Raw genomic sequence first — 26,650 nt, forward strand, 5'->3', positions numbered from 1 at the left:
TTTTAGGAAACATCTAAAAACAATGTGGAGCATCAATCTCTTGAAGAGGATGGTTATGGAATGTAGACAATCTGCCTCTCACTCATCAACCTAGTGTATGACTTGGGAAGGATGATAGTGAGATCCATCAACCTATATCACTGAACTCTAAGGTTCCTTCTAGCTCTAATCTAAAATCCTGTGACTGCTAATACACATACCATGTTTGCATGGCCAAAATTATAAAAACATTTAATGGGGAAGTGTAAGTAGAAGAAACAAGGACAGTGCTATCTGTCCCTTTCCCCACTAAAAAACCCTCTGAGGAAGGGGTCTGATATCTTGACTAGAAGTAACATTTCGGCCTTTCCTCATCCATACACAGAATATAGAGATTAGAGCTTTAAGGGACTTTATCCAACCTCTTCATTTGACAGATAAGGAAAATGAGGTCAAAGAAAGGAAATGACCTGTTCAAGATCAACTATGGAAACATCTTTCTAAAGTGCCTCTTGAGGCACTTGATAGAAGACATCTTCAAAAAACTTTTATCTCCTCTGCTTTTTCCTCCCTCACTTGACTAGCCTCAAATTCACAGAAGTGAGGAGAGAAACTGAGGCACAGGGAAATTAGACATGAACTATTCTAGATTGTTCCTAGGTCAATATAACCTTTCACTAGACTGAACTCAGGAGTGTTGGACTCTTAATTGGGTGTCCTTTTTTCCTCCCATTCCAGGGTGGGGCTCATTTCCATGGGAACAGAGCTCCATGTCACTGTGTGATGTTCCTTTTGTTGCCATAGCAATAGTAGGATGTGTCACTAGGTTGGTGTTGATTTGTTGCCATGGTAATTGTGGTGACCCCCATTCCCTAAGGCTGCTCTCCCATCCTCTAGTGGGGAAGGGAAAGTAGGAAGGGGGGAATACAGGTTAACAGGTGGGGAGGGGGAAGAAACCATGTGATATATCCTATGGCAACCAAGGGAACAGGGGACATTGGTTGCCATAGTGACTGGGAGAGACCTGTGCAGTCACGTGGCCACTGTTGCTATGGTGACTCTCCCGGCTGGAGTGGCTCCGAAAGGAGGGGGGGAAGGGAAACTGGAGGAGCTCTCTCCCTCATACCATAGGTCCAGCCCCCTCCTCCCCACAATCTAGAGGGAGAAATCAGAGGCAGAAGAAATACTTCGTTTTCATCCTCCTTTCCTGGGAGAGCTTAAATCACAGGGTATTTGCACTCATCCTAAATAACCTTACCTTGCCCAGCCACTAGGGGAAAAGGGTGAGACCAGTGAGATACAAGAGGGAGAGACAACACCCTCCTCAGTTTTGGCAACTGCAACAGTCATGGGGGAACAATCATGGGGGTATAAAAGCTCCCCCGACCTTATTGAAGACGGGGACCAACCACATTAGAAAGCTTTGAACTTTTGGGAGGGCTGGAAGAGAATCATCATCCCATTAAGGTTGGAGAAGTTCATGGCTCTGGCAGAACCCCTTGGTCAGATGCTGCTACCCCCCCCCAAGCATAGACACTGCTTGTGTCTTTTTCCCCTCTTAAGTGTGTGGGTGTATGGGGAGAGGAATTTCTAGCTGAATTGAAAAAATAAAAAAAAGCTGAGAAAGACAGCTAGCTCCACCCAGAGACATAGATACAGAGACACTGAGGAGAGAGAGACAGTAGGCCTACTGGAATTTTTGGGAGGGAAAGGGGGCCAGGAGTCTTATTCAAGCATCTATGACTGTATGTGCGTGCATGTGCATGTGTGAGAGAGGGGGTTTATCCTTGTATGTGTACAAGTATATCTGTGTGTTTGTGTGAATGCGTGCGCGCGCGCTCGAGTGGTTGTGTCTGTCGCCATCCTGGCTGAGGCCGGCAGGGTGGGGTGAAGAGCTGGAGCCTAAGCAGCTGGATGGGTGTGGGGAGGGGGGAATCCTAGGAATGGCTCCAACTGGGGCCACGAGTAAGAGTAGCTGGGGAGTCCCCAACTGTGGGAAGGGGAGGGGAAGGGGGTGTCTTTAATGCAAGAAGTCTGTATGGCAGATTTGAAGCAGGAGCTACTCCACCCCTCCTCCTTTATGTATTCCTTCCTAAGCTTCTCAGCTACCTCAAGCCTTTCCCCAGCACCCCAAGTTTTTTTCTTACACCAAATTCCATGGAGAGTCCATGGATCTAAAACTAGAGATAAGGCAGAAAGTTAATACCCCAATTTCTTTGGGGGGGGGTCAAGACAGAGATTAGCATAAAATAATGTAATGTAAAGCCTCATTCTCCACATCCCAGTCCCTGGTGAGAAAGAGACAGGTAAGGTAGGAAGTCAAAGACCCTGAGGAGGAAAAAAATCCATAGATTCCCTTGCCCTCCCCCTCCCATCAGACACACACTCAGACACGCACAATGACGCACAGTCACACACTCACACTCACTTCTGGAAGTCATTAGGGCTCCTGCCGCTCAGGCCTCCTCCTCCTGGCAGGCTCCCCACTCCCCCCTCCAGCCCTGCTCTCCCACTCCCCCTCCCTGGATCCCAAATGCCAGCCTATGATTTCTAAATGAGAAAAAGCTGTGCTGGGCTCTGAGCTTGGAGGAACTCCTACACAAACTTCCAGATGTGACATAACAGCCAGGAGAGGGAATGCTCAGGATCTCCTTTGGTTGAGGGGGGGGGGGAGAATAGAGTCAGGAAGGAGGAACACAAGGAGGGAAAACACACCCAACCAAAAAGTACACATTAGTGAAAACAGGCACCTATGTCTATAGAGGGGTGGGGATTCAATGAAAAGAGGGGAGAAATTCCTTCTGACCCCATGTCTATTACCCTCCTTTAATTCAGACAACCCCCCAACACACACACACACACACACACAAATATATCTATAATGCCAGGCCTCAGTCCTCATATCCTTATTGCCTTTCCTCACTCCACCCCTACATCCCAGATGGGGCCTTGGACAGGTTTCTTCTCCAGGAAACAAGGCCTCTTTGGGGGGTTGGCCTTGGTGGGAGGAGGGAGTGGTAAAGAGTGACATGCAGAGAAGGGGTCTGGCTCCCTTCGACTACAGAAGTGCTAGAGGGCTGAATGAGATTCTGTACATGTAGAGGAAAAGGGAAGAAAATATTGAGGATGGGGATTCAAATCAGAGCCTCTGGCAAATGGAAAAGGATCATTTTCCTCAAACCTCCCAAATTTCCTTTATCTCCCAGGATGACTAACCAGTAGCCACAATTTCCCAAGAGAAATCCCTTTCCCAGCCCTCTAGAACAAGTTTGAGACTAGGCAGAATTCCAAATCTCCCTCTGAAATAGCCTCCACCTTTCACCACTCATTCTGACCTTTCCTTCAATCTTTACACCAAAGAGACCTAATGTGGAGATTGGTAAATTATGGCCTTCCTCTTCCCCATGGGTCTTACAGACAAACAGTACAAGCATTGTGAGGGTAAAAGTATAATGGACAGGTAGGAGAAACCCTTCCCCCAGCAAATCCCAAGAATTCAATTTATGGGGTAAGCTGGGAAAGGTGGAAAAAGTATCCTCTGTTCTCCCTCTTCCTCCTATAGCAAAGGTGAGGGGAGTTGCTATGTTTTTCCACCCGTGGTTTATGAGGACTGGCTTTTCTAATTCAAGATCCATTTCTTCAGAAGGTGTCTGTGAAGGGGGGAAATTGAGGAAAGCTGTGTGTTCATTAATTCCTTAGTCTTTTTGAAGGGAAAAAACTGAGGCAGAAAAAGGTAAAGCAGGGGTGAGGAGTATAGATCTTAGAATATCCAAATCTGAACAGTCTTTTAAATCTCACAGTGTACTGCTTCACACACACACACACACACACACACACACACACACACACACACACACACACACACACACACACACAGAAAATCTTCTCTCATTCTGGGGTTTGGGAAGGAAGTGGAAAGAAGATACAACCCAGGAGGTAGTCATGACTGCGGAGCAGACTAGGTGAGGTGCCTGTGGGTTCATATGCTTTGGTGGAATATTAGTGCATCTGAGTTTAGGGGGGGAAGAGGATTGGGGGGCTAGGGAGACCAGGAACCCAGTGCCCAGTTCTGCGTAGAAAGAGAAAAGAAGACCTGGAAGAGCAGGATTCTGGGAACTGTGAGAGCTTAACTGCAGAGGGGTGAAGGGTGGTCTGAGCACACATTCCCCCCCCCACTTCTCTCACAGCCCCAGGAATTGGGAATAGGCAACAGGAATCTCAGAAGAGGAAGAGACAGGATAAGGTTACCCCAGATTCCTTGGTCCCAAAAAAGCCCCTGGGGCATGAACAAAGACAGAAGAGAAGCAGTCAAGACACACCAAATCTCAATGAGTCTATATCGCCCTCCAAAAATCCAGCAACAACATTTACCACCATCACCACCAAAAATAAGAAACAAAAAACTAGGTCCTGTTCCAGGATAACGCTTTGTGCCTCAACCCGAGCAGGAGGCAGCCAGAGAGGGAGAAAGACAGAAAAGGGGGAGGGTGAGCAAGGGAGGGAGAAACAGACAGGATTTCTCTGGGGAAGCCGAGCTGGTTATTGGGAGAGGGAGGGGAGCCCCCCCCCCAATGCTGGAGATTAAATTGAAGGGGTGATGATTCTTTTCTACTCTGAAGTGGAAGCTCCCTAACCAGATCAGCCGAGCCAGACTCGGAGAAGGGCCCTGAATCTCTTCTAAGGAGGGGAAGGGGAGAAACGGAAAACCACACTCATGCCCTCATTCTCTACAAACCCTCATTTTTAGGGGGTTGGTCATATTCTCCTTTACTGAAGCTTTCATTGAAAGAAAGCAGTGGAAGGGGGGGGAGCAGTTCCTATTTGCGTATGGGGGGAGGGGGCTCTGACTAGCTCCATCCTTGTCTCTACCGAGCAGTTCCCGCAACTGTCTACCTCCCCCCACCTATCACCAAACACACACACCCGCCCGCTGGAGATCCAATTCAAACTCCTCACATTTAAGCATCCTCACACCATGAAATAAGAGGGGCGGGTAACTTCGGGGAGCTCAAATTTGATCTCCAAACCGACTCAGTTCCCGCCAGGGGCTCACTTCTAGCTTTGGGGGCACAACTACCCCCCTCCCCACCCTGCACATCTTGTTCTCATTCTCAGCCCCTGACATCAGCTGCCGCCGGAATCTCCTTGTTGTGCCTCCAGCCCGCTGCGGGGGAGTTAGGGGTGGGGGGTAAATGGGGGGGGCTTAGAAACACCCCACATACAGCTCCTGTTTGGTCAGAAAAACCTCAGAGTCAGGGTCGAAGTGGGGAGGATGAACCCCAGATCCTGTAGCAAACTTTGAAGTGGGGGAGATGGCAAGAAAGGAAGAGCAGATTATAGCTCTCCCTCCTCCATTCCCTGTTTCTTTGCTTGCTTCCCCCCCCACATCCCCTTTTCAATTTGGGAAAGCAAATCCAGCCCCTATCGGCCACGGAAATCAATAGCTTCTGCATCTCCCCACATCTGGAGGGCAATGATTCTCCTCACCCCTCCCCACATCTGGAGAGCATCCAGCTGCAGAACGGTCGGCACACGTTCCTCTCTAGTCCCCTTCCCCTGCCCAATTCTCCCCCGCCCCCAACGGTTCAGCTCGATTTTCACCCCATCAGAAGGATTGAGGTGGTGATGGCTGTCTCTCCTCTGTTGTCCTGGCCTTACCTGGCTCTCCCCTTCCCCCTTACTCTTACAGTTCCCCCTTCACCAATTCTCTCTTCCCTCCAGTCTCACCTGTCTTCCCTTCACCTGTGATTCATTCCACCCCTCCCCACCCCGCAGCTATAACCCTTCCTGCTTGCTTACCTGTCCCACCCACCCATTTCCCCGCTGTGGTCCCCCGAAGGATATGGGTTACAGACCAGGCGGAGGCACCAGCTCCTGGGTCGACTCTCCTGGCTCAGGTAGAAGAAAACCACCGGGGCGAGAGCAGGATAGGGCAGTCCCTCCGGCTCCGAGTCAGTACTGCCTGGGTCTTTGTCTCCTGGCCCCGGCCCCGGCCCCGGCCCCGGTCCCGGCCCTGGCCCGGGTCCTGACAGGCCCCCAGCTCCTGACAGATCATTGAGCCGCACCAAGGACTTGGGCTGTCCGAACTCTTCGGCTTTGGCTCCATCTTCCTCTTCGTCCATCCTCCCGCCAGCCTGAGCCCCAGGTCTGGACCGGGGCAAGCGGTACCCCCTGCGGGGGGGGTGTCCTCACAGAACCGGAGGACCCCTAGGAGGACGCATCCGGGGGGCTCTAGGGCGGAGGCTGTGCCCCCAGGCTGGCCAGTTCAGCCCGATTCCCGCCGCCCCTAGGGGCATGCTGCCCGCCGGGGGCCCTGAATCCGCGGTCACGCTCCTGGCCCGCGTCGGGCCCCTCCTGGCGGGGTCCCCGCTACCCCTGGGCCTCGGCTTTTCCCCCCCGCCCCCCCCCCCGCCGGCTCCTCCTCACTTTGTTCAAGGCTTCTTTGCTTCGAGTCCAGGTGCTGGGCGCCCGACTCCGCGACCACCTCACTGCAGCAGTAAGGAGTATGGAAGAACTGGGGAAGACTGGCTTAGGGCTGGGGGCCACGGGGGTGGGGTGCCCCCTCTTCCCTGGAGCAACGAGGGCAGAGTCTAAGCAGTCATCATCGCCCAGGCGGGTTGCCAGTTGTGGTGTCGGTGGGGGAAAGAGAAGGACTTTCCTAGGGTGGGGGGGGTTTGGGGGGGAAGCGAAGAGAGGTTCCTTTCTCCTCCCCCCACAAGCTTAGCAGTCCGGGTGGGGCGGAGAGATAGTAGGGGGCCGTCCTGGGCAGGGCCGGGGGCGGAGATGCGGCTGCTGCAGCTCTCGCTGCCGCTGCCGCTGCCGCCGCTGCCTTCGCCTGTGCCGTTGCCGTTGCCGGCGCCACGGCCTCCCTCCTCGGACCAGAGCCTGAAGCTAAAGCTTTGAGCCCAGCGCACAGCACAGCTGGATCCCTCACTCTAACTTCAAGCCCCAGGCCCCGCCCCCCCACAGCCAGTCCCTCAGCCAATCTACAAGTGCCGCCGGCCTCACGCCGACCTCTTATTGGTCGAAAGCTGAGGCAGGCGGGCAATAGGCGGGGAAGGGGGGGGTGGGAAAGAACCACAGCTGGAATCCGGTTCCAGCCCGGACGCCTGGGACCACCCTTTTCCCCCTCCCCCTTCCCCCCGGCCCCCCTGGAATGTGAGAAGCCAAGCATAATGCCACAGTAGTCGAACCCCTTTTCCTCTTGGCTCTTGGGGTCTCGAAGACTCCCATCTAAGGAACCCCTAGGGAATTAGGGGACTTGTCCCTGGGGTCTGCTGCCCCCCTTGATCTTGGTTGAGAACCCTTAGTGTCTTCTGTGGCTTCGAATCCCTGATTTCTTGTCCCCTAAATTGAATTGGGCTAAGGAAATAACTGCAGGCTAAGAATTGAAGGAGAAAGATTGAGGATTTAGATCAATCCAGGGGACCCAGAGTGGGAGGGGGAGAGGGCGGAGCTCTGGGTTTGCGAAGGGGCGGCCCTTGAGGAGGGCAATGGAGCCCAATACGAAAAATTGAATCTTTTTTTAAAGTGGCAAATCTAATACCTAGTTACCCCGTACTGGAGGATGGAGAGACAAGAGAGTTTGGGGACCTAATACGGGAGGAAGGGCTAGGGGTGGAGCCTGGAATGACCCAAGGGGTTTAGGCGGTCCCTAGGTTTGAGGGCGTGGCTTGTGGTTGACTAGGGGTGTGTGGTTTGGGGTGCTGTTGACGGGTAAGAGAAAAAAAACAGCCAGGCCAGGATCCGTGAGGTGGGCGGTGCCCCCTCCGTCTTCCTGGGCCAAGGCCCAGCCCCTCTATATCTGCCCCTGACCGTGACCCTGGTGTCCCTCCTCTAATCCCTCTTTTGATCCGATCTAGGAAGCAGCACCTATAGAGCCGTCTGACCTCGAGCTCCCTCAAGATCACCATGCCGGCCACATTGGGTGACCAGACTTCTGGTCTTGGTCGATGAGGGACCTTTACAAAGCGGACTTTTGTTTTCCCTGGAGAACTAACCCTAGACTGGTCTGAAGGACTTCAGCATCCGGGGGAGGTCGGTCTCCCTGGGCCTCTGAAGAGTAAGATGGTATGCGGCCTCTGAGGCAGGGGATTTCGGGGTATTTGCTATTGATATACGTGTATGGAGCTAGGAGAAAACTAGAGCTATCGAGTCCAGGCCAGCTTCTGTAAGAATGTGTTTTTCCACCACCCATACCGCGATGACGCTGCAACCGTGCCTCAGTTTCTCCCTCTATAGAATGGTGACAGTCCGAAAAGAGGAAATGGGGAAAGGGGGGAGCCGGAGGAGCCCGACAAGATTGGAAAGTTCTTGATTCCCTCAAGAGAAGCCAAAGAGAAAGACGACCAGGAGTAACAAAATGGAGCTTGGTCTGCCTAAGCAGGAGTCCGAATGCCGGCGGCTTCAGCTCAGCCACGCGCTCAGCCGAGTCCTCCTCCAAGCCTCCACCCAGCAGCCGCTGTCCTAGTCCCAGCACCCTGGACAGGGGGCGGGGCCGGGAAAAGCCCCCTTCTTTGGCGACTTGGGGTTCTTGCCCACTTCTCTCCCCTGGTCCCTTTATCCAGTTGCTCCCTCCTCAATCCATTGGATTCCAGCCCCCTCCCGCAGGAAGCTGTCGGAACTACAGAGGGAAATGCGTTAGGGTTGCAGCGTGTTGGAAATTAAGGGTTAGACCCTGGGAGGCACTTCTTGAACGTCAAGCAAAAGGAAAAGCACCGGAGTCGGGTCACCTCCTCCTCCAGAACGCTGCCCGGGAAAAGGTCACTGTTGGGAGGCAGAGGAATGGCGTGCATGACCTCTAGCGTCCCCTGGGAATCTCCCCTTTTCCCACCCATCCACACAGACCCCCGAATCCCTCACTCGGGGTCGCCTCCGGGAGGTTTCGGCTCCTGCAAAGGGTGAGGCTGGGGGCAGGGAGCTGAGCCGAGAACAGGGCGTCTGCGCCGTCGACTCCCCAGTTGCCCTTCCGCAGAAATGGAGCTCTATAGAAGTATGCAAACGAGGACGGACTCATTTAAACTTAATGCTAATGAGCAGTTCCCCAGCCTCTCCCCCTCTCCCAGGCAGGGAGCGAGCAGCTGCTCCGCTTTCCAAAGGCCGGAGTGTCTTCAACTCAAGCCCGCGCTGGGGGTGGGCGGAGGATGTCATCCTTTATGGGGATGATTATTTCTGATTTAGGAGACGAGGCTGACACCTTTCCTTTTAGAGCAGCGGCTCCCGGGGGAGGGTAACTTCGGCCGCTAGCTTCCTCTCCTCCCTCCCCCCTCCCGCCTTCCTTCTCTGCCTCCCTCCTCCCCTCCTGCAGCGGTCGCCGCTCCCGCCCTGCGCCCCGTTTCTCAGCAGCTCCCTCGGGTAGGTAGGCCTGTCTCTAAGGGCACCGGGTGGGGTGGGGGGGATACTAAGAAAAGGGGAGATCTAGCGCAGATGTGACCTAGACCCATTCAAGTTGGCTTAGCTATTACTCACCCCCTACTGACACCATTCTATCCGCCCACCCACCCCTTACTACCTTACCATCCTACCTAGTCCCCAGGTACCGAGTCCAGTGACAGGTTCAGGCAGATAACGATGACATAAGAACTCTAAGACCATTTAGCGCAACCCCTAATTAACAAAAAGAGTAAGTGCTCGAGTCTTAAAGCTTCATACATAAGAGTTGGAAGCACTCTCAGATTTTAGCTTAATTTCTTTTACAGAGGAAACTCAGCCCCCCAAAAGCTCTGATTTGCTCTATAAACACTTTCCAACCTGTAATGGAAAGCTCAGATAGGAATCTTTACCTGCTTTTAAGGAGTGCCAAGTTCCAAGAGAGATGGAGTTTTCTGGAAATTTCTAGTCACCCCCCCCCTTCTTCCCCATCATTCTCTTGACTTTTCTTGTTGCATAGTTCACCACTGATAAATATCCCAACAAATCTAGAAGGAAAAAACCTGTTCTCTAATAGTTGGTACTATCTGTACATCTTACTTTCTTCCCCAGTCTTCAGTCTGTGGAACTATCTTGTCCCCACTTCTCACTTGCTCCATGGAACTTCCTCTGAAATACTTTCCTTCAGTATCCATGATTATTGATCAGTATTAGGGGCATTATCTGACCCTTGCCCTTATACTCAACCCCAAGAGATGACAAGCCTCAAGACCTTAAATTTCCCTATAGACTCAGCTCTGACTCCAGAAATGAAGAGTGGGATGTCACTCAGGTGAGCTGACATGAACTGGGAGGTGGAGACAAAGCTGGAATAAGCAGCTCCCCATAATGTGTGAATTGATGAGATTGGTCAGTTTAGAGATCCATGAGCAGTCCAATCAGATTTTCCAAATGCTTCTAATCACATGATGGACTCACTCAAAAAACTTCAATAGCTACCTACCCATTCTTTCCTGAATATATTCCAGGTTCTTTGGCCTCCCACCTACCTTTCTAGACTTACTTCCTCCATATATACCTTTTCACTACACTATGTCACAGCCCAGTCCAAACCAAATCACTCATTCTCCATCCCCCAGGCAATACTATGCTTCCTCACTTCCGTGTCTTGGCTTAAATTGTCCCCTGCATCTTGAATATCCTTCATATCTCTTCCTGTAGAAATCCTATAGAAAGTGCCAAATCAATAGCATTTCAAACGAAAACAGTTTGTACTCAAGAAGAGATATAGAGGGGTGGCTAGGTGGCGCAGTGGATAAAGCACCAGCCCTGGAGTCGAGTATCTGGATTCAAATCTGGTCTCAGACACTTAAAAATTACCTAGCTGTGTGGCCTTGGGCAAGCCACTTAACCCCATTTGCCTTGCAAAATCCTAAAAAAAAAAAAAAAAAAAAAAAAAAGCTGTAGAAAGGGGGCAATGAAAGGAAAAAGACCTCTAGAAGCAGATGGTGAAGGATACCAAATTGTATGTTTCCCTGAAGCTTTAGTATAGGGAGAAGAAGCAACTTCCCCCAAACTCCACTTGTCCCCAAGGTCTATGCCCTAGGGGCATTCACTAGATTGGTGCCAAGCAGAACCCCATATGGCAAGGGTATGAGACATGTACTAGATATATGTTTTCACTGCTTCTGCTGTCTACTCTGCCGGTTTCCCTGCTGGAGCCATCCTCCTGCATTTCCTGGCTACATGGAGTAGGCTCTGGCCCGAAAGAGGATAGTTGACCATGTTGGCCAGAACCCTAATCCCCTCCAGATGGGCTCAGTGGTCAGCACCATAGGTCCCAGATCCCCAAGTATAACCATGACATCCCCCCTCCAACTCCAGTGACCATCTGTGTCAGTTGTCACCTATACTCTCTCCAGGGATAGCTCAGTCTTCTCTTTGTTCTCTCAGTCTATCTCTGATCTGTTTCTCCTTTTGCTATGAACTCAGGTAACAATCATCATTTTTGAGTCACCCCATTCCCCACTTGTATCATTTCTCCTTTTTCCTGACATCAACACAGGTCTCTGAAGTTCAAAGTGAATTGGAAAGAGGTTTGACAGAGCAATCAGATAGGGAAAGGCTGATCATAGATCAAGCCAATAGAGAACCTAGGCTGCAGCTGCCCCCACCCAGCTATTCTCTTTCCTCCAGAGCTCCCTCCTATCTCCTCCTATCTCTAGTGTTCTGGCTCCCCAACCCCTGTCCCCTCTAGCTATCACTTCCTGTGCTGTTTACAAGAAAGTATGAGGACACTTCTATATCTAAAGCCCTATGATTCTCCCTTCTCTGGTCTAGTGGATGAGGAGTGAAGAGAGGAGAGAAGAGATGACACAAAAGGAGAATAAGGGAGAAAAAAGGGAACAGGAGGGGAGGGGAGGAAAGAGGTCATACAATGTTCAAAAATCATAAGAATTGGAGTTGAGAGATAATTTAGTCAAAGCTCCTCATTTTTGAGAGGAAGAAAGAGAGGTCCAGAGAGCTGATGTGATACTAAGCGAGTTTCTATGCCACAGCTGCAGTTCAAAACCAGGTCTTAAGCTTCAAAGTAAATGTTTTTCCTATTGTGTCACATGGATAAAACATTTCCTGATCTGTCTTCCCTACCTATAAGTCACTTATCATCCATTCCTAAATTCCCAGGAAAGGGTTCAGCAGGGTACTGAGGATCCCCTAGAGAATCAGGGAGGACTTTAGTCAACATCTGACCCAACCCCTCATTTTTTTTTGCAAGGCAGTGGGGTTAAGTGACTTGCCCAAGGTCACACAACTAGGTAATTGTTAAGTGTCTGAGGTCGAATTTGAACTCAGGTCCTCTTTACTCTAGGGCCACTGCTCTATCCACTGTGCCACCCAACTGCCCCCAACCCCTCATTTTTCAAGGAAAATGACAGATGCCTAGACTAGTGAAGTGACTTTTCCAAGGTCACACTAGGATTTGAACCCAAATATTCTTGACTACAGGTCAAGTAAGGGCTCTGCCTTTCCTCATGATAGAGAGGCTGTCTAGAGAGCATCAGGAGCCTATGTGGGGAGGGAAAGGGGAAGGGAAGGAAAGATCTCAGAACTAGAAAGCAGGTAAGGACAACAGATATAAAAGAATGATGGACTCCTACTGAAGTAGGTGGCTAGGGCTTCTTGAATGGCAAACACTAGATCAGATCAGAGCAGGATCTGAGAATGAAATGTGAAGGCAAACGGGATAACCCAGATCTCAGGTTGGCCATGTCAAGACAGAAGAAAAGCTTTGGGGGAAATAAGCATGTTGGTTGCTGAGCTCATTAAGATTCCTTCTTTCCAGCAGCTTGAAAGGATTTGGACACTTCCCATAATGCACCAAGCCATATGCAAATGAGGTTGTCATTCAGTTTTTTAAAAATAAAGGGTTCTATAAGGATATCTTATTCTCCCCTTCTCTCCAATTCATCCAACTACAAAGAAAAGGGAGGTTGGGCACAGATTACCTTCCTAAACTGAAGGCTTATGAGCCCTTTCCTTGAATAACAGCCAAGCACTCCCTTCCTCGCTACTCTCGCGCTCTTTGCCTCACCCCCATCCAGTTCTCAAGACAATACTCACTGAAGTCTTGGGTCAGAGAGAAGAGATGCTAAGAAGGTCTACAGGAGTACAGAAAGAAGAAAGAAGGAAGGACTAGCTGGAAGGATAACAGAAGGAGTTCCCCAGAGCCACACATCCCTTTGTCCTCCCCCTTTTCATCTCTCTGCCAGGTGTTCTTTTCCCTTCTCCCTTAACCTCCCCTCCTCCCCAGAAACCCTGAGTTCAGAGCTAAGACTCCACTAAGGAGAGAGAGTAATCTAAGGATGAAAAAAGGAGAGAGGCTCTGCTCCAGTGGGGAGATAATTAAGGTCATTCCCACTCAAGGACCTCTGGTCTACCCCCAGTCAGTTCTAATGTGATCTTCCCTACTTTCCTTCCCAACCTGAAGGTCCAACAGCCTTGCAGGAGGAATAGTGGTGGTGGTGGTGTGGTGTTGGTAGTGGTTTTGGTGGTGGTGGTGGTAAATGATGATGGTGGTGGTAGTAGTAGGGTTGAAGGCTGAAAGGAAATAATTTTTCCATTAATCGTTCCCTTGTTAGGCTCCTTGATCATAGGGTTATAGCTTTGGAGCTAAAAAGGACATCAGAGTCTATCTAGTCCAAACCCTTGGTTTTACAGAAGAGGAAATGAAAGCTAAAAGAGGTTAGGGGACATGTCCAAGATCACACAAGCCATAAAAGGTGAAATGAACACAAATCTTCTGACATCAAATCCAGTGTGCATTTCATGCATGGTACCACAGTGTCCAGGCTCTAACTTCCTAGTTTCCAGAGTATAAATGCAAGGATGTGGGACATTGGAGTCCTCATCCTATCTCTATTAATTTTTTCATCTTCCCTGGGTTGGATTGAGTTTTGTCCACACCCAGCTTCTGTTTCCCCCAACTTGAGGAGCATGTTCTACTTGGTTTTAGAAGTTGGAACTAATGACACTGGTGGGAATTTTTGAAGGACAGAGAACTCTGCTTGATAGAAACTAAAATGCCCTAGTAATCGGTGCTGTTCCAAAATAGAATCTTAGGAATTTAGGGAATGCCATATCATTGGAAGGCTTGAGTGGACTAGGTTCCTTCTAGTTCTAGAACCTATGATCCCTGAGTCCCTTTCAACCTTGATATTCTGTGACTGGATAGATGGATGTATGGATAACAAAAGGAAACATCTTAAGAGGAAGAGGAAGCAGTAGGATAAGTGTCTGAAGTGGAAACTCATGTGGTTCACCCCTAAGTTTGAAATGGTGGATCTGTGAACTAGGAATACCCTTATACTCTCAGGGGAAAGGATTAGGATTCTAAACTACCCCCTCCCTCCTCCTCTCCCCAGAAGAGAAGTTTCCCAAATTGCCCCCAAGGTCACTGCAGAAAACTGATGGGGCCCAGGGGTTTATTCCATGGAGTCCATAGGGTCACCTTAGGGTCAGCAGGTTAGGGGGCATTAGGAGGAGAATCACCTTGTGAGGCCACAATAGATGGTACAGGGCTCCTGTTGAGTCAGTGTCCCACTTTTGACTGCCCCCTCCTTCTGGATTCATTTATCGACCCCATCTAGAGCCCCAAGGGCCCTTGATCAGAGATCTGTCAGTCACAGGAGCAACAGTTTTCGAAGTTCAGCAGGTTCTGTGACAGGCAAGGAATAAGCCTGATTTTCACATACATAAGCTGTAGCCTGGCTCTCTACCTTTTGAAGCCTGACCAGGAATGGCAACTGTCGGACAAGGAAGCTGGAAGGCTCTCCATCATAGAGGATTAACACCTGAGATAAAGGAAAAGCAGGGGATGGGGGAGAGATTCTGGAGTGAGTCAGTGAGACCTAACAGAGGAAGAGACAGAGCTCAGAAGGGACAGGAGATGCTGGCTGGGGGGCAGGGGGTAGGGGGGGTCCAAGCTAATCTGTGTTCCAGCCAATTTCTCCATTTTACTCCATCACAAGATTAGAGGAATTCAAAACTGGAAAAGGACCTTAGAGATGACCTAGTCTATGATCTCAATGGAAAAATGTGAAAACTGAGGCCCAGAAAGGGGCAGGGATTCACTGGAGATCCCCATAGAGGAGCTATTGTTAATTCAACAAGCAACCTTCATTTTTTTTTCACCAGCAATCTCAGATTTATTTCTTCCCTATTTGATTTGATGGGGAGAGGTATCAAATTGAGTGGATAGAGCGCTGACCTAGGACTTGGGTTCAGCCTCAGACACAAATTTGCTTTGTGACCCCGGGACAAATCTCTTAACTAGCCTTTCTGAATCCCAGACCATTCTCTAAGACTCAAAATTGGAGAATAGCTGCTGAATTACATATACAAAGGGAGTTTTTTCATGATATGTTACCTACAGTGGAGAAATTATAGATTCCCCCTCAAAAAAAAAAAGTTTGATGGGACCCAAAATGAGGTTTCTGCTGGCTAAGCTGGTAGTGTTTAATGGAAAACAGGGTGGGGAGGAGGATAACAAGCTTACTTTGTTGGGCACATAGACTGAGTGGACACAGTCGATCAAAGCCTTGGTGTCTTGACTCTGGGGGCTCCCACAGATGACAATCTGTTGAGAGTATGTGGTGAATTACCCAGTGATCTTAAAGGCCCAAGACCTCATTTGAAATTCTTACTCTCTTGTTCTCTGGCTGTGGTTCTCTTCTCCTCCCCTTCCCAGCAAGGGTCAGGCCTCAGGAGAGGATTCCCAGGTCCCTTAAAGCAAGGGGAGGAAAGCCAAGAATGGGGACAGTCTGGACCAGCTGCTTTGATTGTATTCTAATACAATCCTTGGTAATTAGGGCAGAGCCAAAATGCTGCCGGCTGTCACAGCCATGGCTATGAGCACACACAGAAACCCGCAGACATACCCATGCCCTAAACTCACAAATAGGCCCCAGACACAACTACAGAAATGTGTATATACACATGGACACACACATAGATGTAGATATACACAAATGCATCCACAGGCCCCGAGCTACACATACCTAAATAACATACATACATATTCAAATATACAAGCAATCTTGTACTGATTCAGGCAAAAAAGGATACATTAAAGTCTCAGAGGCAGGAGAGGGGTCCAGGCTTTTCTCTTGGGGTCCCTCCACCCTTGACTATTTCCCTCTTGAGCTTCCTGGACTCAAACGCTCCCAAAGGAATCCCTAGCTTTTCTGACCTTGCCTCTCAGATCTTCTTGCTTTCAAGATCCCATCCCACCCATACCTGCTTCATTGACTGCTGCTGAAGGCTCAAGGCCCGGACCATCTCTGGCAGTGTCACAGGGACCCTCTGAAGTCGATCAGAGAAAGCAGTCAGCAGTTTGACACACTTGTCCACTGGGTCCCTTCGGCCAGTGTAGCCATTAATCCGCAGTAGGTTGTGGGCAGACACTGAATTAGCACTGGGCTCTGAGCCATCCTGATCTGGGAGAGTGAAAAGGAAGAAGCAAGGGCTTGTCATAGAACCCTGGAAAAAGACCTAGAACCAACCCCTCCCAAGTATTTCCACCTGTAGGGAGCCCTGGGGCAAAAGCACTGACAGGGGAAAAGAAGAAAGATGGGAAAGGGGTTCAGGCAAGTTGGGCTCTGATCTGTTTCAGAGGTATGAAACCACAAGGAAAATATTCCCCTTCTTATAGGACTATAAGTATATATGGATACATATTATATATTTATATATTCTCACCTTCTTATAGGAGATCTATATGCATGCATGCATATGACCTGTATCTCATGTGTGTGTGTCTGTGTATCTGTGTGTGTGCCTAGAGTCAGGATGTCCTGAGTTCAAATGCAGCCTCAGAAACTTACTAGCTATGTTATTGTTTGCCTTAATATTCTGAAGAATGAAATGACAAACCACTCCAGTATCTTTGCCAAGAAAAACCATGGAGAGTATTGGTGTGATAGTCTTCAGGGGCTCCCAAAGAGTTGGATATGACTAAATGACTGAACAACAATTTCAAAAAATTGTTATATATTTGTTGCTACCTTCTTCTAGGACCATACCCACACATGCATACAAAGACTTGCTTGTCTCCTGTCTTTGAGACTATTGTCTGTTCTTATGGCTGAATCAGCACAGGATGCTTGTATATTTGTACATGCATATACGTTATTTAAGTATGTGTACCTCAGTGCCTGTGTGTGCTTATGGGTTTTTGTATCTGCACCTGTGTCTATCTATAAGCGCATGACTCTGTGTGTGTTTGTGTGTGTGTGTGTGTGTGTGTATATACACATCTATAGTGGTGTCTCTGCCCAATTTGTTTGTGAGTTTAAGATATGATTATGTCTGTGTGTATCTATATGTGTGCTCATGGTCATAACTATGACAGCCTTTTGACTGCCTTAATTACCAAGTATTTCATTAACTTTTTAAATAAATATAAACATGTATATACATACATACATACATACATATATTCTATATGTATGTATAAATACAAACACATACACATAAACATATATATGCCTATATATAAATACAAGTATATAAATTTATATAGCTGTGTATACACACCCATAATATATAACATATATAGTTCTCTATATGACTATATTTCTGTATCTATTTTGAATATGTGTATGTGTACATAAGTGTGAGTTTGTTTTTAGATATAATACTAGCAGGAGGGACTATACCTGTGTCTTTTTGATTTAATGAACACTGGGGACATTTAATGAATTCCACTTCGTAGGTTGGTGCCTTCTCTGCAGTTTAAGAGTCTTAATATGTTTGAGGAGAGCACTAAGATGTTAAGGAGAAGGGGCTGTCCAGGATTCCTAACCAATCTGGGTCAGAAATGACCCAGATCTTTCTGACTTCAGGATCAGCTCTCCTAACTGTGCCACCATGTTGCCTCTGGTTGCTGAAATCTCATATAGATGGAAAGACCAATGTATGTTAAGGACTTGGAAATTTCTGAAACCCCTGCAAACATTATCCTATTCAGTGTTGCCAACCACCTACAGATAGAATTATTATTATCCCCCTTTTTCGGCTGAGGTTTGCTGGGATTATGTGATTATACAGCACCCCCTCTCTAGGGGAACTCTTACAGGGTCTTGCCTGGTTGCTTTCCCCTTACTGACCATCTTTGAGCCGAAGAGGGAGGTTGCCTCCCAGTTCAACCTCACTGCAGAAATAGCCGCCTCCTTGGTTGTCCCAGAAGAGCCTGTTTTGCACATCCTGCAACTTCAGTGCCCACTCCAGCCACGAAGATTCCCTGGAAGCTTCATACAAGTCCAACAAGCCCCGGATCACAAAGGCATAGTCTTCCAGATAGCCCCAGAACTGTGAGGAACTAGGGGAAGGAGGGAAAAAGTGAGAGGCTATGTAGATGAAGGTGGGGGAGGAGATAATAGGAATGTGAGTGAATTGGCTAGTTAGCATGATCAATGGCAGAGATTCTTGACTCTGTGTCATGGGCTCTTTTAATAGTCTGGTAAAGTCTATGAACTTTTCTCAGAATAAAGTTCTTTTTTTTAAAAAAAATTCATAATGAAAGGAAATGCTAAATTTTAGAGATTAGTAAAAATAAAGATTTAATCTTTTTTATCCCATCCAAGACCTGAACCCCCTGAAATCTACTCATGGATTGTTTCTGTGGATCCAGAATGAAAGTAGTGTTCTTCTAAATCCTTCCAGGTTCATGGAATCTTCTCCACACATTCTCCATACTACCCAACTGAGCTCCTCCTTTATCCCAAACTTTGCCTCAATCCATCATTCTTTGGAGGACCCATGCCCTGCTACTCTCTCTCTCTCTCTCTCTCTCTCTCTCTCTCTCTCTCTCTGTCTGTCTGTCTCTCTCTCTCTCTCTGTCTCTCTCTCTCTCTGTCTCTCTCTCTCTCTCTCTCTCTCTCTCTCTCTCTCTCTCTCTCTCTCTCTCTCTCTCTCTCTCTCTCTCCCTTTACCTTTGCTCCACAGTTCCTCCAATGATTCCATAGCACCCCCGAAGAAGTCTCCCACTACTGACATCAAACAGGTGCCTCTTCAAAAATTTGGCCCCATCAATGGCTCGGTTGATCAGCTCCTCTTTGCCCAGGATAGACCCTGCTACTGCAAAGCCAGATACCATCATTCCTGAAAAGAGAAAAAGGGAAAGAGGAAAGATGTGAGGGAAGGATGTAGGAGTTTTTTGGTGGGGAGTGGGTTTGGTTGTATGGAGGATCACAGATTTAGAACTGGAAGGAACATCAGAAATCATCTTGTCTAGTATCTTCATTTTGTCAATAATAAAACTGAGATGCAGAAGTGATGGGGTAAATGGCAGAACTGGAAATCAAACCCAGGAGTTCAACATTCCAAATCCAACATTCCTTCCACTCTATCATACTTTTTACAAGTTATCCCTTCCACATCACATCTTTGCCCTTCACAATTTCTCTATGTTGAAGGTTGGCATAAGAAATTAAATGGGAATTTTGGAAGAGTTTTGCAGAAGCTGAAGATGACACAGAGCCTAGTATCAAATTTGACAATAGGGTGCTGTAAAATACCCCATTAAAAAAAAGAAAAATTTCAGACTTCTTTGGTATGGAGGATCAAAAATTTTTACAAAGGAATAACTGCCATATAGTTCCTCTTTCTCTGTCTCTGGGTCTCCATCTGCAAAATGAGGAGGCTGGATTAGGAGGTATTCTTTTTTAGCTCTGACATTCCATGAGTCTATGATTTATGCCATTCTCATCACCCATCCTCTCATTTTATCCACTCCTCCTTCCTGCCCAGGAAGGAAGCCACAGGGATTCAGCCCTTTTCTCTGTAACTAGTGCATGGGGTAAAGTGATTTAAAAAAAAACAAGTAGCCTCCCCTCCCCCCCAGTCTCAGAGGTACTAGGGCTGCCTTCCCCCACCATTCCAAGCAGCAAGCATCTTGATGTCCAATCGGGGCCGAGACCGCTGTTTTCGGATATCTATGAGCTTATCACGCCCAGTATCTAGCAGCATCTGCACAGTCCCTGCTTCCAGGCCAAAGCGAGCAGCAGTGAGATCCATTGAGTACCGCACCGTCAGCACATTCTGACCCTGAAGCTCTCCATGGGGGTCCTAAGAGACACACATGTCAAGATAGTCTCACCTTGACAAAGTCTAGGCCTATCACTATGCTTTAGTATTTAGGGCTCTTGGATCCCCTCCACTGTCCACAGGTTTGGCCCTCTCTCTGAGTTTCATCTCTCATCAAGTATAGAATCTGTATCCTCTAGACCACAGAGACCTCCAAACTGTGGGTGAGGATGGGCATCACACTAGAACTCTGTCTTTAGAATCAAAGGGAAGAAAAAGACCCTGTCACCCCAATCCATATCATCTTCATATTGACTTGAATCCTAAGCCTTTACACTTTGGTATTCAGGGGTCTCCCTGAGGGACCTAGAGATAAAGCATGGCCATAGTATAGTCACCTCCATTCCTAGACTTCTAAGCCTCCTTTACCTCTGGCCTTCTCAATTGCATCCTTCACAATTTCTTTGCTTGTGTCCCTTATCCACCTTAGCTACCCTCACAGATCTTGCATTATTGACCATCTTCTATTGATGTCATCTATAATCTTCTCACCTGTGACCCTCCTTATAGCTTCCTAAGCTGGGTCCACATTGGGCAGGAATTACCTTATTTGTATATTTCCCCCACCCCACCTTGGGACCTTCACCTGAGTGCTTCCAATGTTGCCTGTTTCTGTAACCCCATAATGCTTCATGAAGAGTTGACCAAGAGTTAGAGGTTCAGTAGCACCTTCCACAGGCTCTGGAAGTAGTTCTTTGATCTCATTCACTGTCCACAGGTAATAGGCTCCCTCCTTGGGCTTTGTTTCTCCCTCAGGCACAGAATCTGCATCCTCTGCACTATAGAAGCCTCCAGACTAGGGGGAGATGGAGGGTGGGGTCTTGTCACACCTTTGTGTCTTGGGGGACAGGGCAGAATAAGTTTCCTTTGCTCCAACCCACATTCTTCTGTATGCACTCACCGAGTGGCTCAAGTTCTCGCTTACATACTGTAGGATGCCTTTGGCAACATCCGAAAATAATTCATCTCCAGTGATCTATAGAGGTGGGAATAGTGGGGGAGAGGGAGAGAGGAAGGTGTTGTTTTCTTGGATAAAACAAGAAAAATTCACAGAGGTCAAAAGGAGAGCATGGCTTTGGTGTCCCTTCAGAGATATTTTCTGGGAACTGTTCAGGAGATTGAAGATTTGGGATGACTTGGATGATCTTAAGAAAATGAAGAGGACCAATGAGCTATCCAAAAGATTCAAACTTTGCCTCAATATCTGGTGCATGAGGCAGGTAAGTCACAATTAACCTGAAGGTCTTTGGGAATGATGGAGGTAAGAAATGACCTGGATATCCATGGGAATAGAATGTCATGGATTACCTGGAAGGCTTGTGAGTAGACTACCGCCAACTGGGCCTGGTCATAGAGCATCTTCTCAAAGTGAGGGATGTGCCACTGACGGTCAGTGGAGTATCGGTGAAAACCCTAAAACAAGAAAGGTGTTAGGGTTCAAAACCTGGCCAAGCCCACTCGATCCACTCCACCCTTCCCAATCTGCTTCTTCTTACCTGTCCCATGTGGTCCCAGATGCCCCCATTTGCCATCATCTTCAGTGAGTGCATGGCCATTTGCTGGGCTCGAAAACCATCAGAGGTCATTCGATGAGCAGCCCAGTAAGAGAACAGGAAGCTTATGATCACTGCAGGGAAAGGGAGCTCAGAGATGAGGTGGGGTTCAAACAAGAAGAAGCTCAAGATCCCTTATGATCCCAATTGGAGGAAGATGGGGGGAAAAACTGGGCCATTGAATAGCATGGGGAGAATAGAAGATGGATAAATGTCAAATGGAAAGGGGAGGAGAAAGGAAGCACTGACCAGGAGTGGGGAATTTGGGGGCCTCTGCAAAACCACCATGCTCTTCATCATAGACCTCTTCTAGCTGCTGGAAACATCGTTTGCAGACTGCTGAGGCAGAAGGGGGTAGCTCCCGGTCACCCACAGTGATCTCAGACCTGACCAACAGGGAGGCTGTGACCCGTTGACTGTTTTCTAACAGCATTCCCCTGTTTTGTTTCCACTATTTGGGGAAGAAATTCAGGGAATGAATGTGGAGTATAGGAGACTCTCCTCATGACCTTCCCCTTTTTTCTACTTCCAACCTTTTCCCTAATTTCCCACTTAAAAACTCTCTGGTGCCATCCTACCTTTTGCTCCTTGCTTTCCCTACATGCACCCACCTAACCCATCCAATCACTCTCTTTATTCTACCTATACAGCTCTTCCTTTCCTTTCACCTTCTATCCTATGTGCATCTACCTGATCACGGATCCTCAGGAGGATAGTTCGGAAACCAACACGTGTAAGTCCATCCTCAGGGGGGAAATATGTCCCTCCCACAAATGGTTGGAGATCAGGGGTCAGCCACACATTCATGGGCCAGCCTCCACCAGTGCTGGTGGCCTGGGAAAGTGGATGAGCAGAGAGTTAAGGGGCAGCCTTCAGCAGCTTCCTGTCTTCTGTCTCTGGCCTCTGAAGAAACCTACTCCTAGGTCTCACCTGCACAAAGGTCATGTACACTTTGTCCACATCAGGATGCTCTTCTCGGTCGACCTTCACACTCACAAAATCCTCGTTGAGTATCTGTCCGATCTCCTTATTCTGGAATGATTCTTCCTCCATCACATGACACCAGTGACAAGTTGAATAGCCAACTAGACCCATGACCAGACAGAGTGTGTGTATGTGTGGCAGAGGTCATTAAGGGCTATCCAGAAGGGGACTGACCAGATCCCCCTATCCAGTTGGAATAGGGAGATCAATGGGGACTGACCAGGGAGGACAGCCAGTCCTCTACATTATATCACATTCAATCCAATTCGGTGTTTATTGAGCACCTTTTATTTGGCAGGTTCTGCTAGGTGCTAGAGATACAGAAGCAAAAATGAAACAACCCATGCTTTCAAGAATTTTCCATTTGGAAGTTGCGGGTAAATAGTGGAATAGTAATGTAGAAGCATTGTAAAGGGCCATTGAGGATCGGTTAGAGGGGATGAATGGAAAGCATGGGGAGCCAAAGTGGAAGAACTGATGAGTTGGTGGGCAACAGGGGCTTAGATAAGGAAAATAATCTAAGATAATTAATCATGAATTGTCAGATGGGAGAATCAAATATAGTCAGAATTGACAGGTAACCACAGTCCTACTAGACAAGAGTGAAAATTAATGTCCTCCCAGCTGACTGACTCAAACCAATGACTCAGCAGGGCAACTTATCCTACCATTTCCCAGTAAGATCTAAAGGGGAGGATAGGGAAGGATATTACCTGAAAGAAAAATTGGTTTGTTTTCCTTCTTGGCTTTATCAAAAGCTTCTTGTCCCCATGGGAACCTAGAGACAAAATAGATAAAGAGGAACAATGAATCTTGGGCCTCAGGTACGGAAGATATCATTCAATAGTCCAGTTATTGTAGAGTGCAGAATAGAAAAGCAATGTCAGGAAACAGGAGATATGGACCAATTTTCTTCTATAGGCAATGAGGGAGATAGGTATATGCGCTTGGAGGAGGGGTACAGGAGGAAAGTCCCCCACCAGTTCATTGGATAGAAGATAGAGGAAGAGAAACTGAGGGTTGAGGGGTAGAAGAAGCTCTATGGTTTCTTCATCACTATATTGGTATAATGAGAGGAGCTGTGAGATTTGAGGGGAGGAAATAACAGGGAGCTCTTACCAATCCACAGGGTTGTAAGCATGTTGTAGTAGGTAAGGTGACTTTTCATGGATCAAACGGTTGGGCACCTGAAGCTGAGTCTGGTTATGACTTTGTCGATTATCCTTTGCTCCAGTGGCCATAGCAATAGGACCACTTACTGTTGTGCCCCTGATCAAAATACCCATCAGTGAGCAAAAAGTAAAAGAATATATGCTTGGGAGTTCAGGGAAGGAACAACCAATAAAGGCTATGAAATGCCCAGCAGTTTACTCCTAAAGCCCTCCTTATATTCAGTTCCCCTATACTGAGCTCCCAGGCCAGCCCCCTTCTTCTATCACCAACCAGACCCACCTTTCTGGACTTGTCAATGTCTTGGTTTTTAGAAGGCCCCTTATGTTTTTGAAGGGGTGAAGAATGGTGACTCATGGGGGGGATTCCCTTTTCTAGGCTAGGCTCCCTACAGCTTCATCCCAGGTGTAGGTAGGAATGTTGACTTGTGAGACAAGAGTTGTCACAATGGGTGGAACTAGGAGATTCTGTTCCCTCCCCCCAACCAGAGGGAGATTCCCCCCCATATTGCATTGGGTCTCTTGATTAGAGACCTATGTTTCTCTTCAGGAACTCAGAACTCAGAGCAGAACACTTAAGACAGACAGTCCCTAATCATCGTGGTACAAGTGTAAATAGCCCTCCCTAGCTATGGAGTCACAAGACTAGGATCTACATCCTGCTTCTGATTCTTACTACCTTTGTTTATATGAACACTTTTGGTGTCCTCAATTTCCTCATCTGTAAAACTGGATTAGATGGACTGGATTAGGTGAGGTGACTCAGAGGTCCCCTTCTTGTTCGATATCTATGAACCTATGATTATATATGGCAGGAGAGTCAGTTTGGGGGGTTTATATTCTCCCAATCCCCCATCCCACCCAAAGGAATCAATAGAGGAGAATGAATAGCTTAGGGATAGATCAGAGGACCATATATTTCAAAATGAACAGGGTCTCAGAAACTGAGAATTATTAATAGAAAGGGGAATTGGATAGTGGCAATGGTAGGGTATCCTAGAAGCAAAGGGAAAAGAGCAGATCCAGGTAAGTCTGGATATAAAAAGAAGCTACCCAAAAGGAGCCCCTCTAATAATTATAGGGGAAATTAGGAAAGTGCTCTTGATTTAAAACATGGGGTTTTATCCTTCTTGTTCACTACCATCCAAACTTTTTACAATTCATTATTTGCCACCCAAATGACCTTGCACAAATAACTCCCTTTCTCTAGCTGGGCCTCTTTTACTTCAGATATAAAATGAAGAGTTTGGACTACAGGTATTCTTTCAAGATATGGTAGGTTCTGTTCCAGCCCATCTCAACAAGTGAATATTACAATAATGAGTCACATAAATATTTTGGTTTCCCAGTGCATATAAAAGTGTTGTTTACACAATACTGTAGTCTAGGAAAATATGATATAATGTCTTTTAAAATGTATATAGCTTAGTTTAAAATATTTAATTGCCAAAAATGAAAACTATCATCAAAGTCTTCAGTGAATTGTAATCTTTTTTGCTGCTGAAGGTCTTGCTTATGTTGATGACTGATCAGACTTGCTTATGTTGATCAGATAGATCAGGGTGGTGGTTGCTAAAGGTCAGGATAGCTATGGCAATTTCTTAAAAGAAGATGATAGAGTCCACCAATCCATTGCCTCTTCCTTTCATTTGAAAATTTAGAGGCCACTCTAGCTTTATTAACTGGTCTAACTTCAATATTGTTGTGTCTCAGGAAATAGGAAGTCTAGAGGAGAGTAGGTGGAGCAGTCAGAACACACACAACATTTATTAAGTTCCCTGTCTTAATTGGACAGTTTGTGGAGTCCCAAGGTAATGACAATAGTACCATCAAAGAGCACTGATCACAAATCACCATAACAAATATGATAATCACATGAAATTACTGTGAGAATGACCAAAAATGTGAGTACATGCTGTTGGGAAAATGGTACAGATAGACTTGCCCACCACTGGGTTGCCACAAACCTTTCATTTGTTAAAAAAAAAATGCAAATCTTAGAAACCCAGCGATAAAACAAAATGAGATAAAATGAGATATACCTGTAGATGATTCTGAAGGTTCTTTCCAACTATAAATCCTATGGCATGGTTCTAAGGACCCCAGAGGAGGGGAGCAAATATTTCTAGTTGGAGTCCCAAGGGGTCTCAGATCAGATCATGACCCCTAAATGTCCACATTATTATGGACCTACATGACTGGGAGTGTAGGATGGAGGGGAGAGGATGAGGATGAAAAGAGATGGGAGGGGAAATGGATCTTGGTGGGGAAAAAAAAAGACTACACCAGTTAGCCGGGGGGTGGAATAGACCCAGCAGTCTAGAAATTTAACCTGGGGCGGTCCTGGAGTCAGAGGGTGCGAGGTTTTTCCCCTCCCCTGCAGCGGCCCTGAGGATACCTGCAGCTTCCTGCGGTGAAGTCCAGCCCCGGCCCCTCCAGCAGCTGCGGGATGCAGCGGCCCAGAAGGCTCTGGACGCCCCGGAGCATGCTGCTCTAGCTTAGAGATTAGGCACCGGCCCCCAGCCGGGATCCCGGCCGGCTGCCTGGGCCTCCGACAAGGGACGAGGACCCGGCCGGCTGAGGCTCAGTCCCCCGCCCCCCCACCCTGAAGCCACGCCGCCCGGCTGGACCCTGCCCTTCCAGCGCCTCAGGGCTGCGCATCCCATGGGCAGAACTGCCAACTTCCAAGATCCCACCTAGGAGCTGAGGCCGGGGGCTGCGCCGTCATCAACCGTCACCCATCATTCACCTCCCCCCACCCTGGGACTCCGAGGGACAGCTTCGGGCCCGCGCTGGGTCATCAGCCTGGACTCCCAGCCCCAGCCCGGAGAGAGTGCTTGGCAGAGCGTCCATCCCTGGTGTCTGCGCTCCCTCCGGTGGCTAACAGTGGGATTACTGGTGGGATGGGAGGGACCGAAGAAGGGAGAAGGATATCAGTTGGACGAAAAAGAT

General features: G+C 47.9%; 2 protein-coding genes across 12 annotated transcripts in view; both read right to left on the minus strand.

The window, feature by feature from the left end:
- Positions 1-6,843, minus strand: part of CACNA1G (calcium voltage-gated channel subunit alpha1 G) — an 89,018-nt gene extending 82,175 nt beyond the window's left edge. For 9 of the 10 annotated variants that reach the window (XM_074223728.1, XM_074223731.1, XM_074223733.1 and 6 more), the window contains exons 1-2: positions 6,406-6,843; positions 5,824-6,186 (exon numbers count right to left, since the gene is read on the minus strand). In XM_074223728.1, coding sequence (XP_074079829.1) covers positions 5,824-6,101 — 278 coding nt within the window. In that variant the 5' untranslated portion in view covers positions 6,102-6,186; positions 6,406-6,843. Of the gene's footprint in view, positions 1-5,823; positions 6,263-6,405 lie in introns of those variants that run through there. The other variant, XM_074223725.1, reaches the window with a different exon arrangement.
- A 7,473-nt stretch (positions 6,844-14,316) lies between these two features.
- Positions 14,317-26,443, minus strand: SPATA20 (spermatogenesis associated 20). 2 transcript variants are annotated; one of them, XM_074223734.1, is made up of 16 exons: positions 26,097-26,443; positions 23,649-23,798; positions 23,243-23,307; positions 22,476-22,630; positions 22,236-22,379; positions 21,795-21,996; positions 21,489-21,619; positions 21,301-21,405; positions 20,894-20,968; positions 20,579-20,788; positions 19,782-19,974; positions 18,840-19,008; positions 18,015-18,226; positions 16,144-16,343; positions 15,404-15,484; positions 14,317-14,699 (listed from the first exon to the last, which is right to left on the minus strand). In XM_074223734.1, exons 1-16 carry the CDS (start codon positions 26,183-26,185, stop codon positions 14,529-14,531), a joined length of 2,352 nt encoding a protein of 783 aa, XP_074079835.1. In that variant the 5' UTR covers positions 26,186-26,443; the 3' UTR covers positions 14,317-14,528. The 2 variants fall into 2 exon arrangements, with proteins under 2 accessions (XP_074079835.1, XP_074079836.1); XM_074223735.1 differs by lacking the exon at positions 26,097-26,443 and adding an exon at positions 24,378-24,486.
- Between the last annotated feature and the right edge of the window lie 207 nt (positions 26,444-26,650).

The sequence above is a fragment of the Macrotis lagotis genome, chromosome 2, assembly GCF_037893015.1.
Source record: "Macrotis lagotis isolate mMagLag1 chromosome 2, bilby.v1.9.chrom.fasta, whole genome shotgun sequence".
Taxonomy (NCBI): domain Eukaryota; kingdom Metazoa; phylum Chordata; class Mammalia; order Peramelemorphia; family Peramelidae; genus Macrotis; species Macrotis lagotis.

What these genes read in the sequence shown, in the direction of transcription:
- SPATA20 (XM_074223734.1), bottom strand. Translation starts at nt 26,185, where the DNA reads ATGCTCCGGGGCGTCCAGAGCCTTCTGGGCCGCTGCATCCCGCAGCTG. An exon ending in TGTACATGACCTTTGTGCAG is followed by an intron (nt 22,380 to 22,475) that starts GTGAGACCTAGG and finishes CCACTTTCCCAG; the next exon opens with GCCACCAGCACTGGTGGAGG. An exon ending in TCTACTCACAAGCCTTCCAG is followed by an intron (nt 20,969 to 21,300) that starts GTAATCCATGAC and finishes CCACCTCTATAG; the next exon opens with ATCACTGGAGATGAATTATT.